Raw genomic sequence first — 16712 nt, 5'->3', positions numbered from 1 at the left:
ATTTCATGGCCATCCCATTTTCCGAACATCACATCAATTGACTTCTTTTTCTAGAAACTAATTTATGCTGCAGAGATTTGCAGTATCAATTAAAGAATTAAACAATTGAATCACCCTAGCAACAACTATTATGAATCTGTAAATGTAAACATTGGGAGGAAAATCAAGAACAGACTTGATGTTAATTCAGAAATCAAACAAAAAAAATCAGCATTATATTTTAAAATTTTCACAGGACTAGTTTCGATGGTTTTACCAAAACACCATCCTCAGCTGCAAAAGCGCAAATGAGCGAGATAGGATATAATGATTAGATAAGATAAGAAAGCCTGGACAGAAAATAAGCTAGTGGCACCATCTGTTGATGAAACCAGAACTAAAACATAATTTCTTTAAAAGCCAAAGGCAAAGATGGATTGGAATTAGGATCGTTAACTAGAACAGAAAGACTTTTTTGAATGTGAAATGCCTCTAGAAAATCCAGTTCTCCAATGAAAGATGTTTTTTGAATAATTTTGGTGGCCAATGTAAATTAAACCGCACTGGCAAGGAATCCTATAAATACCCCAGGAATTCATATCCGGAATGGGGTCCTTGAGTATGGAACTCAGAATTTTATTGACGGGAGAATAAACGACCCGAAAGTTAAATTTCTGCAAAATATGTGCAACTTTATAGCTAACTGATGGAAAGATTATCTTATCTAATCTTTATATCCTATCTCGTTCATTTGCGCTTTTGCAGCTGAGAATGGTGGTGAAATTTGAAAATATAACGCTGATTTTTGTTGTTTGACTTCTGAATTAGTATTTGTTTGGTGTGTTATTGTGTCTTAATATTTTATGTTCTCTGAGCAACTAGTAGTGCTCATCTTGGAGTGTATTAATATAAAATTCTTTGAGGTACTGAATAAAATTCTGTCAATCTTTTTTCTGTATCTCTTATTCTCTACTATTTAAAACATATCTTTATCTGGTGAATAAATTATAAACACCCTGCATATTTCTTTTTCTGTTTCACTAACATATAAACAGTATGTATATGCGTGGTGTTCAGAGGTAAAACATACTTCTTTATTTCTAGTAATGTACAGTTGAAAATTGATTTCTGTGAACTTGTTTCTTGTAAGTGACTGGTATGTTATTTTAAAGACAAAGCTAGTTTATGGAAAAAATATATTCAAAATTCTATTCTAAATTTCTTAAGTGTGGAATTTTACATTTTTTTTTTTGTGTTGTTCCATCTTTGAGATTATTTATAAAGCTAATTTAGTATAAATGTAATCAATATCCGGAAATAACCCCTTTTTATTATTATTCCCAGAGTATACACCGTAACATAGGTAGAACAAAACATATTTTATAGCCAAAGACATTAAAACACATATGAAATTTGCTGCCCTTGCAGAAATTGATCTTCACTGGTGTGTATGATTAATGAATTATTCAATTTTTGCATAGCAAACAAATGTATATGGTCAAATTCCAATAATCTTTGCATTTTAGAGCCAGGTACACTGCTCAAAAAAAAAAATGGGACAGTCCTATATCTCCCGATCTACTGGGCCGATTGACAAAATTCAAATTGCGTTCTTCATGTCTCGAAAGCGCGACTTAAGATATATATTAGATTTATATATAGCAATATTCTAACATAGGTATTTTGACACAAAATCGGACTTTTTCTGAAATAACATACCAATTTTTTTACATATTTCGATTCTACGACTCAAATTACGCCTAAATATGAAATTTTGTAAAATTTGGAGCGAAATTTACGGAGAAATTCACAAATTTATGTTGGCACTTTTTTGTCAGTTTGCGCCAAGAATACTTCACTTGGCGAACTTCTTAATATATGGCAACCTAGTTTCTTTTCCCGTGTGAGGAAAAAAAGTCACCATCGTTCCTTTTTTCCAAATAATATTCTTTATATTATATTTTTAATTATAACTTATTATTTTAAGTAATTTTTTCTTTTTCGAATTTCATTTTAATTGTTTAAGTTGCACGTTTTTTTTTTTTTTTTTTTTTTTTTCCTAAATAGTTTTCTTTATATATATTTTTCGTCATAGTTATTATTTTAGGTAATTTTTAAATTTTTATACTTTTATTTTAATTGTTTGTGTTGCATTGTCTCTTCAGATAATTGTTTTAAAATTTTCTATTTATTCCTTCGAACTGAGCATTTTAAATATATTTATTAATATCAATTTTCCAGAATTTGATTTTATTTATTGGAACTGCGTTTCTTTCGGAAGAATACTTTGTAACCCAGACTATGATGAGTTTGAAAACTGCATACTATATTAAAAGAGAAAATACAGTAAAGCACAGTTTTACACGCCTTTCAATGTTCCGTTCAGAAAAGATATATATATAAATAAAAGAGATGTATAACCGACATTTTAACTTAGGATGACTTGCATACACTGCTTTAAACAGTTTTATCATTGTGCCCATTGCTTTACACAATTTTATCCTACATTTGGTTTCTTAAAATGTTATTCATATTTTAGTCAAATATTTTATTTTTAAAATCGCAAGAATCAAATATCATAACACTGAAAAGTTTTAAATTAAAAAAATACAAATACTAAATTTTACGAAAACATTTATTTTTCTTCTCTTTTTCTTTAAGCATTCTGAAAGTATGTTAAAAAGATCCAACTTTTCGAAACATTTTGGTATTTCTGACAATCATTTTAAATAAAGTTATCGCCTTCCATTTCATAAAGGCCCACAAAGGATGGAGCGGTAAAGACGCTGATCACAGGTAGTTCGGTCCTAAGTTCGAATCCCGCGAACAGGCTGGTTGCATGGGTGTTTTCGTGGTTTTCCCGATGTGTAACGTGTATACGAGTCAGTTTCCCTTAGAAAGTCCTCCATGAAGGCATCCCTCCCTTTAGGCAGATAGCCCTCGTGCGCTTTGCCATAATTAAATAATCCAATCCTTAATTAAATATAATTGATTTGTAACTTCTACTAGAACTGACGTTAAGAATTGAAGTGCAAATAAATAATATCGTGTGCAATCTTGATTAATATAAAATTAAAAATATTTGCACAGAAAAATATTTGCATTCAGACAGAAAGTTTTTTGAAATATTTGCAATTACTTTATAAGAAGGATTTATTAATAACCGTAATAATTACTTATTATATTACTGATGATTAGGAATTAGTTCTTGACAGTTACATTCTAAATTAGAATTTTAAGAATAATTAGAATTTCAAATTAGAATAATGAAAATACGCTATGCACAAAAATACATTTTAGGATAAAAAATGAGTTGATTTTTTATGTTATAAAACTTCTTGAATTCATTTAATAAACATCGTATCCTCGTTGTTAATTGAATTCAGAATGTTGGGTGTCGTTTATATAATTATTCTTACTTGTCCACGGAATCTGCTGACTTATCCAGCGATTAAGTAGCTGCAGATCATTTCTGCATAACCATTGAATTTCCATTAATTCAGTCTCTAGAGGGTTGTATATTTATATCATAATTTGACTTTTATAAAAATGATTATTCTAAATCTTATGTTTCTATAAAAATATACTGTGCTTTAAAAATATGGATGATAGTACCAGCCGCTCTTTCAGCCACTTCAAAAGCATCATTTTGTTTAGAAACAAATTGTGCAGTTAATGTCATAAAATTCAAATAAACATCAAGCGAAAATTCTCAGTTTTAGACAATTCGATTTAAATGAAGTAAAGTAGCAGACGATAAAACGCCGAAGGTAAAAATTTACTCTTACAAAAATTTACTCTTATTAAAACAAAAAAAAAAAAAAAAGAGAAATTTTAAAAAAAATATATAAAAAAATTTATTTAAAAAATAGCTTTTCATATAGTATTAATAAATATTTATTACGCATCATTGAGGGAAAAAATGTCATATAATTAATTCTCCGTAAAATTTTACTTGAAATTTAAGGTTAAAAATAGCTGTGGCAATACAGTGTAACAAAAATCCATAGACCACATTTGGCGTTATTATCGCTCAAAAAAAAGATGCCAAATTTCAAAACGCGAAAATATGTAAATTTGTATGTATCTTAGAAAATTTTGAATAAAAAAGTCTAATTTTTTGCAGATATGCTTAAAAATATACCTACTTTAAGATGATGGTAAAAACTTTATAGGTTATAATTCAAAATTTTTTTCGAAAAATTTATAAAAATTATTTAAAAATAGAAATTTAAAAAATAAAACACAAAAAATTGGTAAATTTTATTTGGAATGAACCTAAATTTCGAAATGTGAGAGAAAAAATCAAAAAAGTTTAATAAAAAAAGAGATATAAATAAATATTTGCCAAATTCAATTAACATTGAGGAGCTAAAATTTTGAGAGCTAATATTTCAAAAACTACTCGTACGATTTTTACAAAACTTGGTATTCTAGCATAATTTGAGTCGTAGAATCGAAATATGTAAAAAAATTGGTATGTTATTTCAGAAAAAGTCCGATTTTGTGTCAAAATACCTATGTTAGAATAGTGCTATATATAAATCTAATATATATCCTAAGTCGCGCTTTCGAGACATGAAGAACACAATTTGAATTTCGTGAATCGCCCCAGTAGAACGGGAGATATAGCACTGTCCCATTTTTTTTTTTTTTTTTTGAGCAGTATACATTGCAGATTATTGAATGGATTATGGATCATTTTGTTTACATTTTCCCTTTCTTAATGTTTACATTAAATCTGAATTGTTTGCACATAAATAACTGATTAAAACACACTCATATCTTAAGAATTATTTAACTAAGTTTTATTAATTACAAAATTATATATTTTAGGTGTAATTACATACAAACAGAATAATATCAGCATAAGGAAAAAATGTAGTGAAAAGATAGAATAGGGACTTTTTTTTTTTTTTTTTTTTTTAGGTGCAATAGGAAACTCTTTCATTGAAGAATTTACATAAAAATATTATAAATCCACCTATAAAATTACTTTCAAAATAAACTTTTATGCTTTTAAGAGCAAAGAAAAAAGTAAATAAATACTAAGTTTATATATATTTCAATAGTAAGTTATTTTCTAAATTGAATTCCAATGTTCTGTGCATGTACAGTCAGATTAATAATGCTACAAAAAGCATTAGAACTAGTATTCTGTATTTACTAAAAGTTGTTTTTTTTTTTTTTTTTTTTTTTTTTTTTTTTTTTTTTTTTAAGTCTCTTTATTCTTTATTGTGTTTTCCATTTTTTACAATAGAAAAGTCTTTACAAGTGCTGTTTTCGAAAACCTTTTCTTTTTTCCTATCAATATAAATATGCTTGTTCATTGCTTGGAATGTAAACAAACCAACTAGGGGCTGAATTTAAGTCAGAATGCAATGTCTAAAACGTTGTGGACTAATAAATTTTTGACACATACCACATGATTTCAAAATTAACTTTATAAATTCAAAATTGTTATTGAAAGAAAACAGTCCTCCAAAACTAAGTTTAAAATAAACATTTTTAGAGATTCACAATTCATGTAGCTATTAAAAGAAACCGCTGATAAGGGTGCAGAAAATACTAACTTCAGTGATGAAATAAATTGGCTTTTCTAACTAAAATGTGTTATAAATATATATTTGTTAAAAATTATATTCACATTACGTATATGAAAAAATTACCCTTAAGTTTACCTAAATTTTCTGAAAACCGAAAATTTTGTTTGTTTATATTCTTAGGTGAGCATAGCTTACAAACATTTGGGTATTATTGAAATTGTATTATGATAAATGGGTTCTGTTATTTGTCAATGTCTGGGGAAAAAGCCCACTAATCAATTCCTGATGAGTTATTCTGAGTGAGAAATTCATGTATGAAAGATTTATTTTTTAAAATGTGTAATGTAAATATGAATTCATTTTTATGCTTCTCATCTTCAAGAATATACCTAATATCAGGTTTGTTCCTAGGCATTGGCTGGCTGCATGCTTTCCCAAGATTGCCACCCTGAAATTTGGGAAAAAAGTGTTTAATGATTAATAAAATTTTTATTTCGTGCTCACAAAATACTTACATTTGACAAATTGTATAAAAAGTTCTTACATGTGACAAGTACTTACAATGAATTTAAAATTTGCCGCTCGCATATTGGCACCTTCGGTAGCATTGCACCTTCGATAGGAATGGCCCTGCCTAATATCAAATATTTCAGAATAATATTTCTAAAAGGATTTTTACTTCTTATCTTAAACTTTGCATAGGAGGTACCAAAAATTGCCAAAATGACATCACTGCAAGCAAGCATTTTATGATTAGAGATTGTGCTTTGTTAACTTAGGAAATTATATCCACACCTATTTGCAAAGGAGCATGAATATGATTGTAGTGGTTCGACCTCAATGCTGATTTGTGTGCATCTTTGCTTGCAGCATACTGTAATTTTTGTAATGTGGGATTAGGAAGAACAAAATGTGTGCTGAAATTTTGTTTTTTGTGAAGTTTCAATATTATTATGCTTCAGGAAACCTTTAAAGAAGATGCATCCCCCCCCAAAAAAACGAAGTTTGCAAGTAGTTTTTCAGGTTCAGAAATTCCAAACTATCAAATGAGGGCTACTGAAACTTCGACATTCATTAGGAGGCTGAAATAAGAAGAACAGGAAGAAAATGTGTTAAGCCACTTATCAAAATTGTCAAAAGAGATTACTAGATTTTTGAAAAAACTCTGTCCTTTTGATAGCTCTTGGGAAAGAAGAATATGGGGCTTGTGGCTCATTCACAATACTCACTAAATCTTCTTGCTCTGTGTAACATCTCCTGTTTCCATATATAAATGCTCTAAAAAAGGAATTTAATGATGTGAGTGAGGTTCAATAAAGTATGTTGCTTGCTTTAAATAATACCCCATGTCAATGGAATATTGCTTAAGGAATTGAATATTATTACTATTATTATTAAAAAAACTAAACTCAGTGGCACAAACAGCCCTAATGTGCCAAGGTCTGCAGTGCCCTGAAGTCTTCTTTCTTGACCGTGGGTCCCGGGGTGCATAAGCATATGCCCTGAATAAGTGGTTAGCTTGTCACAGGACCCCCAGTGTTTAGTCCCCAAGCGAACTTGGTACTCATTTTATCGACCCAAGGGATGGAAATCAGGGATGAATGGCTTAGTCGACCTTGCTTAGCCCAGAGTTTGAACCTCGGACCTGTGGAGCTGCTGCGCAATGCGCTAGCCGCTGCACCACTGGGCCTCACTATTATTATTTACTAATTTAAATAATATTCCATAACCAATGCCGGTTATGGGCATTTAGAAAAGGAATAAACAATTTGACTGGAAAGTGTAGTACAATTTCTTTAAAATAATTTTGGATATTTTTATGTACTTTCTCATACAACAGCACATTTAATTAGAATTTTATGTTTATTAATCAGTTAAATTAAATCAGTTTAAATTTTAAGATTTATAAAATTATCTGAATAGTAGACTTGACTGAAATGCTGCAAAGCTATGATTTGTTTTAACATAGTTCTGTTATTATGTTATAGAAATTGGTCGTGAGAAGTTGCTTGCAGCTGGAATGATTCCATCTCTCTTGGTGTGGGGGCGAACATTACTTGAAATTCCCGGTAATCGATATAATTGTTTGATATCTCTGGTGAGCAGTGTGGTACAAAGATGTTTACCTCCTCGCCCTTTGCCTGTTAGGAAGTTAAACAATCCCATTGTTTTCACTTTTACTGAAAGCTTTTGCTTTAATGAATCTGACAGCTCAGGTTAGTATTGTGAGTTCAAATAGATTAATTTCAAAATTATACTGTATGAGAAATGTTATTTTTTTTAAATGCTGAAAATTTTATATGTAGATTAAAAATAAACTGATAGTTGTATCTAATGCAAATATTGTTCTCAGAATTTTAATTAAGGTATGTGGCCTAATTTTTTAAAATATTAAACTGTTACAAGCTTACTTGATGAAGAATAATTATCTGAAATTTACTTAGATAGGATTACTGTTATGATGTTATTTTTCTGGTGAGTCTGTCTACATTGTGAAATTCCAGACACTTATTGCTCTTGAAGAGATTGTATAAATTCTCATATTTAAAATTTTTCATTCAAACATATCAAGATGTGTTTGAATACTGTGAATGAATATTTTTCTCCCATAGTTGGACATGAACGTCCAAGTGATTAAAAATATTTGATTGAGGTGGTCTTGAGTTTGAGCTTGTTTATTGAGAATAAAATAAGTTGGTCTTATTAGGGTTTTTTTTTTTTTTTTTTTTTTTTTTTTTTTTTTTTTTTTTAATTCTGCTTTTGTATGATATTTATTGTATAAAATATAAAAGCATTTTCATTGCAACTTTAGATTTGTCTATTAATTCACATTAACTATTTTTTTAGTGTTATGTACTTTGTTTAGAAGTGATGTTTAGTGTCAGTAAAAATGTGCTTACTGAAAGTGTCTTTCAAAAATGGATGTAGCTTCTTTGAATTTGAGAAGTATTTTTGCTATAAAAATATGAAATTTTTAAGTATTACAAAAAAATTTGGTTTAGTATTTTCATGCATTAAATTAAATGAATTATGATCCTGTACAATGGCAATTGTATTGTTGATTTTTTGGATGCCTGTGTAACATCTTGTGAAAAAATAAATGTTTCATTAGTTTTAAATGTTTTTATAGTTGCAAGTAAAATATCTTTTGAATATAGATTATACAGAAAGGACAAACAATATAATTACAAGTCATTCAAAATAAAACTGTGGGAGGAGTAGGCCGTTTGAATAAAATTAGAAGGCAATTTTCAGAATTAGAAATCCCTTATTATTGGTATGCTAATTTGATTATTTGTGATACATTGTAAACTCACATGCTGAAAAGATCTAAGTGTACAATGTTGCTACTTCTTTTCATCAAATAATAATGTTATTTTACATGATAGAACATTGGTATGATATTGGTATATTTATTCAAGCAAATAGAATGGACAATTTGTAATCTTTCATTTTATTTATCGATTATATAGAGTTAGTCTGCATTGTTTCGTATAGAATCCTAAATCCAGAGAAATTAAGGAAAACTTTGACCTTTTACTGAATGTGTATTAACCCCATAAGGCACACATTAATTTCTAATTTTCGGTCAAAAAATCACCTATTTTTTTTCTTGCATAATCATATTCATGCATAATCATATATATGCATAACAGCCAGGGTTAGCTTCAAATCGAAATCTCGGTGGTGCAACGTTTGGTTGATTTATACTAATTTGATACCAATTCCTTGCTATATCCAAAATCTCGTTGTCATTATCTTCCGATTCACTTCCATCACTCAAGAAATCATCACTCTCATCGCTGAAACTGTCTGATAAATTGGCATATTCAAAATTGTCATCGTCAGAGTCGCTCATTATCAGATAACTTTTTTTAAATTACAAAAACACTTAGTAATATAATTTGCAGTTAACTGCTTACTTTTATTATATTTACGTAATAAAAATGGATATATTACCTTTTCCACACCAAACGACTACTTTATAGCAAAGAATTCCTAGCAAACTTATAGCTAATCATCAAAATGCGCCACGTGGTTTACACAAGAAAAATGCTGAATAGTGGTGCCATCTATGTCAAATAAGTATAATTATAATCTAGCCTATTTATTTTTACTGGAACGGATCTCAGACAAGCATTAGAAATAAAAATAACGCGAGATACAAGGGCACCCGTGTGAGACACGGGCATGTGCAAATTTGCCAGAAACTTTCGCCCGTGTGAGACACGGGCAAATGCGTTAAGGGGTTAAATCAGTTTAATGTTAATTACATTTAATATAAATTGGGATTATCTTTCAAAAATAAATCTGTTAATGCATAATTAAAGTATAAAAAATTGCAAATAATCAAAAACATTCCTTGTATGACTGGAATCTATTAAGTAGATTCCAGCTATAATAACATTGTCATGGAACTGAAAAATAATACTCCTAATATCATACAGACCAACCCCTAACTTAAGTGGAAGTTTCTGGTAGGATGATGCTGTTGTTTCATGCTGTTTGGTTTTAGGTGTCAACGATTATTTCTTATAACCATTCATTAATTAATTACCATTGTTGCAACCTATCAATTGCATTTGCATTTTTGAAATGTAACCTCCATTTGTTTATGATTCTAATATTCTGAGTAGACTTTTGTACTCATGCAAAATGATTGTCACCTCAAAAAATGAAATATCCTGCCCTTTCAGTGTCTTTATTCTGCACTTGGTGAATTAGTGAGAAATCTTTCCTTGCAGCTTTACAAAACTGATTGCTGTGTTTGTTATTAATGATTAAAGTAGGGTCTGCATGTATCCGTAGAAACTGGGTTACATTCTGTTTTTTGTCTGGAAGAGGGGAGGAAACATGAAATGAATGTATTGTTGATGAATATGTTAATTTTGTTGATCTTAAAATACGATTGTTTCTTATTTTGTAAGAATGTAACCTAAAATGTTTGAAAATTTTGTAGAAACAATATCAGAATTTCTCAAAATTTAGTAATAAGCAGGATATATTATAATTAAACCACTTAAACTTAGTATGCTTATAATCAAACCTGTTTTTATACCTCTAATATTGATAATACAATAGTGCAAAGTGCAATAGTGCAAAGATCTTTGTAATTTATGCAAGTTTATACAAAAGTCCAAAGATCTTTGTAATTTATGCAAGTTTATACAAAAGTGCAAAGATCTTTGTAATTTATGCAAGTCCTATTTGTTTGTAATTTGGTGTTTGTGTTTTTTCGTTGTTATATATTTGCTTTTGTTTAGTTAGTTTTCGTTGTTATATATGTTATATACGAGGGTTGGAACTTTAATAGTGGCAGCACAGCTGAAAAAACGCTACGCAACAAAACCAAATAATATCGCGTATACCACACGTGAACTACCTACCTACCTTACCTCTCAGCAAAAAGACTCGTCCTGCCTACATCACGCGCATGCAGAGTGACGCGAAGAACGGATCCTTGTATTAGCTCGCAGTCTAAAGTAAGTGTTGTCAGGATGTTTTCAAAACAAGAACAACGATGTTGGATAAAAATTGAATGTGCCAGAGGTCATACAGCACGACAGTGTCATCAAGGGCTTCAAGAGGCTTGCGGGGAATCTGCATTGCCTTACAGAACCGTAGCGAGATGGGTGAAAGCATTCAATGGAAGACGCCAAAACGTAGCAGACATGCTTCGGCCAGGTCGTCCGAGTGTCAGTGATGCAGACGTGCAAGCTGTTGCTGCACTAACGGACAGTGATCGCCGCCAAACGATTCGTCAGCTGGTCGGACAAACAGGATTAGCACATACGACTGTGCGCTGCACATTCTGAAGGAACGCCTGTCCATGAGAAAAATTGCTTCACGATGGGTTCCACGTCAATTGACGGAAATGCAGAACTGGCTACGATATGATGCTGCCCAAACCCACATGGAGCGCTATGAGTGCGAAGGAGATGCTTTTTTATGCTGTATCATTACTCTGGGTGAGACTTGGGCTCGATCGTACCAGCCAGAACTGAAACCCCAATCAAACGAATGGCGTCATCACTGGTCACCACGACGTTCGAAATTTCATCAGAACACCAGCAATGTGAAAGTTATGGTGATTCTCATGTACAACTGTGATGGTGTCATCCTAACGCATACCGTTCCCCCACAGCAGACCGTCACTGCGCAGTATTACTGCTCATTTTTGGAGCACAATCTCCGACCAGCTTTGAGAAAAAAACGGCGACACTTTCTGCAGAACGCTCCTCTCATTTTGCATGACAATGCTCGGTTGCATGCAGCGCAAGCTGTGACCGATTTGTTCAAACGATGGGGCTGGGAAGGGCTTTACCATATACCATACTCCCCAGATCTAAGCCCTTGTGACTATGACTTAATTCCTAAGATGAAGGAACCACTTCGTGGCACTCGCTTCCAAACTGTTCCTGAGATTCTTGCGGCAGTAGACCAGTCCATTCAAACTATCAACAAAACAGGTGCTGCTACAGGTATTCTGCGACTTCCACATCGTTGGAAACGGGTTGTACACAATGCTGGCGACTATATTGAAGGACTGTAAAGCATGGTGACATGAATCACTTTTGTATTCATTGTAAATAAATAGTTGCCACTATTAAAGTTCCAACCCTCGTATTTGCTTTTGTTGTTTATATATTTGCTTTTGTTAATTTTATATTTATTTAATGTGCATTTTATTTAATCTTGAATTTTTGGCTACTTATTTTGTTGGTATGTGTTTAATTCATGTTCTTGTTATGTAAAATTCTTACTTCTAAGTTGATTGATGTTAAGATTATTAGGGTAGAGTAGTAGCTATTCTTTCAAATAGTAGAACTACAGATATTGGCAAGAATCTGCCTTCTGACTTTGGTGGCAATTCCCCCCCCCCCGCCCAAATGTGAGATATTTGTCAATTTCTTGCCAATGTCATTGGATGAATAAGGTTACTGAGCATACTGTTTGGTGATTTGTTGCTTTAGACTTTGTTAATAATTTTGTTGATCTGTGATATTCCTTGCATGTTGAGAATTTTGGCTCACCTATATGTTCTTCCTGAGCTATTTTTAATTGTTTATATTATCTGGAATAGCTGTTACTTGGAATTTTTATATAAGGTTTCAAGTGTTCCTATGCACTTGATCTAATTTATAAGAACTTGTGGTGCATCAGTTAGAAACTTTTAGTTTTTAAATTTATGAACATAATAAAAGAGGGAAAGGGCAATTTTATTGGTACTTCAAATAAGTCACTTAAAAAAATATTCATCTGATATTTAACAAAATCTAATTATAATAATTAAATTATATTTATAATAATTAAATTTTTGAAAATTTTTATTAACTTTCTAAAACATTTGTCATAAACTCCAAGAATTTGGATTTGTCTTATGTTGAGAAAAACAGCATAAGATTTGATGATGTGAATGTATTATTCATATTTGGATTCGTAAGATGAAATTAAATTTTGCATGAAACTTTTTCGCAGAAATGCCACATTTCATAGAATTGTATCCGTTTGTGTAATCTGTAAGTATCAATCTTCTATAAGCAGTTTGAAAGGTAATATTTAAAATTATCACTTTTCAAATAACTGCATATGTATAATATTCATAATATTATGTGACAACTATGAGTGTTTTAGAGAGAGAAAGACTAGTGTGTTGTTTTCACCTCTTCTGTCTTGTCTTTATATGTATACACACATATGCGTGCCTCAGAACTAATGGTTTAAATTGATGTACCCATTGAATTCATTGATATGCATAGCATAAAATTCTGCATGTAAAATGATGGAGCCATCAGAATTATTAAATTAAATTAAAACAAGTATGTTGATTATTTTAAAGTACATGCAAGCAATTTAATTCAGATATTTCATAACTTTCTTATAATCTACAGTTTATATTTCTTCAAGTATTGTGTTTTCTCTGTTAATTATAGATGGCAGAAATGATGACACACTAAGTTTAGCATCATCTACTTTATCTTCAGCTGAAAGTGGAACAGATTCTGAAGATGTATGATGAAATTTTTGTATTTCTGATATTTAAGTGTGTTAGCTTAATGATGGATAGCTTTACGTATTCTCGTGAAGTTATTATTAAAGATATTTTAATTTTTTAGGAAATGCAGCCATTAGCTGGTCATATTGAAACACCTTATAATGAATGCATTGAGCAGTTTGCTGTATTTTTTAACGAACTGAATGAACAGCAGCATGTGAAGGTTGATCTTATTTTATGTTTAAAGTAGTTATCAAATATTAGTGCTTGTAATTATTTAGATTTTTCTGTTTAAATTCGATGTATATAATTTCAACCATAAAATAGAAATTTATTTTTATACTTTAATCTTCTATTTCTTTTACTTAGTTTCAGGTGAGTAACTTTACATGTAAGAGTATTAAACTTTATTATGCTGAATGCACAAATGTATGCCTTCATCTATACTATAAATTTCTTAAATATGTAGTTCTAATATATATGTAATTACAATTTTTTAAAATCACATAATATAATTTAGCTAGCATTTTCGTGCATTAAGCTGCGAAAAAATATCGGTAAATGCATAAAGTAAGAAATTTAGAACCAATTTTGTGCAAAGACCAAAAATTGTTCAAACAAGTAAAACCCTAATTCAAAAAAGATTTTAGAGAAGTTGAGCAGTTTTGCTATTTCTTTGAGTCCAAATTTATGATGGCTAATGAAGTTACCATAATGCTCTTCAAGTTACCAAGTTCTAAAAAAGAAAAAAAAAATTGATTTAGCTTCCAATTTTGTATAATTAGTTTAAAGTCGTATCCAAACAGATTATTGCTTGATAATTAAGTGAAGAATAATTAAAAAAAGTTCTGTAAAAAATAATTTAAAAAAAATTATCTTCATTTCTTACTGCTCTTTTAATTTTTTCTAGCATTTTAATTTTTATTTATTTAAAATTTTTTGCATTACACCTTTTGCTTTTATCATAGTTTAAAGGAAAATTTGTTAAGCATTTTTTGCTAGAAACGAAACATAACCTAATTATAGGTGGTAGATTTTATGTCTGATGAGGAGCTATGTTCTTTTTTGCCCTTTTATTTCTAAAGCTCAAAATTGTCACTGTATATCCTTCATGAATTAATGATTTTTCAGTTATCTTTTAATACATAAGTTATAGCATTTACAGATTCTTACAGAATACTATATTTTAAATTATTTATACATATGTGCATTGTCGCTGCTGTGATTAATAGAAATCTGAAACAACTGGGCCAGATGAACCACAGGACTTGTAACTTTACTGAGTAAAGCAGCAGCTTTTCAACAAGATAAATAGCTGTATATTTTTCATAAAGGAAAAATAGAGATAAGGCAAATTTTCTTTTACACATGATGAATACTGCATATTACCAGAATCATTTACAGAGTGATGTCTAAAGCAGTAAGTACCAAAGAAGAAACTCAAACCTATTGCAGGACTGTGGACTACCTAAGCATCTAATTAACTGTCATCTTTTCATGGCCTCATGTTTATAGGATTACTCAAAAAGGAAGGTAAGCATTTCTCTCAGTTTCGAAAAATGTTGACCCTATAGCTTTATCCAATGTATTTCCAAGGCCTGGTATGAGGGTTTTCATCACCATCTCTGGTTCTATTTGAATTATCCTTGGAATCCAACCATCAGTTGCTTTAGAATTAAAAGATCTGCGACATAATAAATACTTACACAGTAAGTGGCCATAAATTTGAAATTGGATAAAATTCTCAGTTATTATACAAATAAATTAAATAAGTGAATAAAATCAAAACACAACATTACAAAAATACATAAAAACCAAATTACAAATAAATAAAAAGTTAGTTACAAAACTTTACAAAAATGTGTACTTGCTGAAAATATCAAATATTAAATATTTCACAATTATTTATATTTGTTTTTGTAGCAAAGAAAGCTTTATAAAAACAATTATGAATATTGGGTTTAGTCTTTCTTAATTTAACATTATTTAATTGAAATTTTTACATTCTTTTTTATTAGGAATAGTAAATTTTTACTTTTCTCCCAAATAATCTGTTATATTAATAAATAAGTAATTTCAGTGCAATTATAAAGTCTAGATTTTTTTTAACAAACTTCTATAGAATTTTTAATGAAAATGTGTTCTTTGGATAACCATGATTAACTTTTATGCTTTAATTGTTTCTTTTTAATATTTTGCTGAGAATAGAATATACAATTAACCACCTTCAGTTTTTTGTATTTTCTTTCTTTGTGTTTTATCATAATTCTTGCCTTTCATAAATTCTTACAGCCCCACTTTGCATCTGGTGATGAAGCTCAAAGTGGTATGTTCAAGAACAGTTTGCGTGATAAATTGATCTCATCTCCTGTGATAGAACTTAAAGATCTGAAGTTGAATTCTCAAATTCCAAAGATCATTCAGAGGTATCCTCCTGTACAAGCAACACGAAAAGATGCCTCTTGTAAACTACGTAAGCCTACCAGTGATGCACCAATTTACATGCGAGAAAAAGTCACTAAATCAACTTCATTAACATCTGTTACTGCTAGTCAATCTATCAATACTAAGACTTCAAAAAGACCTAATCACACGGATAGCACTTGTGATACTAGTGATATTGCTTCTTCAAAGATAGTTTGTGATAAAAATTTCCATTTAACAGAATCAGAGCGTATGCATCTGTTACAAAGTGCAAGAGAAGAGCGAAAAAATCAGAAGTTTCTTGAAACTGTAAGCTTGTCTGATATCTATGTAAAGCAAGCAGTGAATACAATTTCAATTTCTCCTTTTGTGAAACTGGCATATCCTGATGTTAGAGGTTGTGTATCCATTTCTGAAGCCACCACAAAATTGTTAAAGCCTGATCCTTTGCTGATACGGTAAGAACATAAATTATAAATATTAATTAATACATTATAAGCTTTAGGTATTTGTGTTTTACTGTTTGCAGAGTATATTTTTGTGACTGTGATTTATTTCTTCTAATTTCTGCATTCAAAGGTATTTTATGATGGACTTTTAAGAGACTTTTAAACTTTTAATATCTGACTTAATACTTGAAACAACTATATGAGTTGCAGACCACTTTTAAAATGCATTTAGTCAAGATATATGCAGATAAATAAAAAGGAAGGCTACATATTACTATTGAAATTTTCCACTTCAAATTGGAATTATCTGATATTATA

General features: G+C 30.2%; 1 protein-coding gene across 6 annotated transcripts in view; it reads left to right on the top strand.

Moving 5' to 3' along the window:
• The window catches only part of LOC118192138 (cytosolic carboxypeptidase 1-like), a 232421-nt gene that overhangs the window by 154654 nt on the left and 61055 nt on the right, over positions 1 to 16712 (top strand). For all 6 annotated transcript variants that reach the window (XR_015040756.1, XM_085815375.1, XM_085815376.1 and 3 more), the window contains 4 exons: positions 7514 to 7741; positions 13460 to 13536; positions 13643 to 13744; positions 15814 to 16403. Coding sequence is in view for 5 of the 6 variants with exons in the window: in XM_085815375.1 (XP_085671501.1) it covers positions 7514 to 7741; positions 13460 to 13536; positions 13643 to 13744; positions 15814 to 16403 (997 nt within the window). In the remaining variant the exon portion in view is untranslated. The remainder of the gene's footprint in view (positions 1 to 7513; positions 7742 to 13459; positions 13537 to 13642; positions 13745 to 15813; positions 16404 to 16712) is intronic.

Source organism: Stegodyphus dumicola, chromosome 4, assembly GCF_044657685.1.
Source record: "Stegodyphus dumicola isolate Sdum_Otavi_A_Nest chromosome 4, ASM4465768v1".
Classification (NCBI taxonomy): Eukaryota; Metazoa; Arthropoda; class Arachnida; order Araneae; family Eresidae; genus Stegodyphus; species Stegodyphus dumicola.
This window is presented reverse-complemented; position numbering and strand designations above follow the sequence as displayed.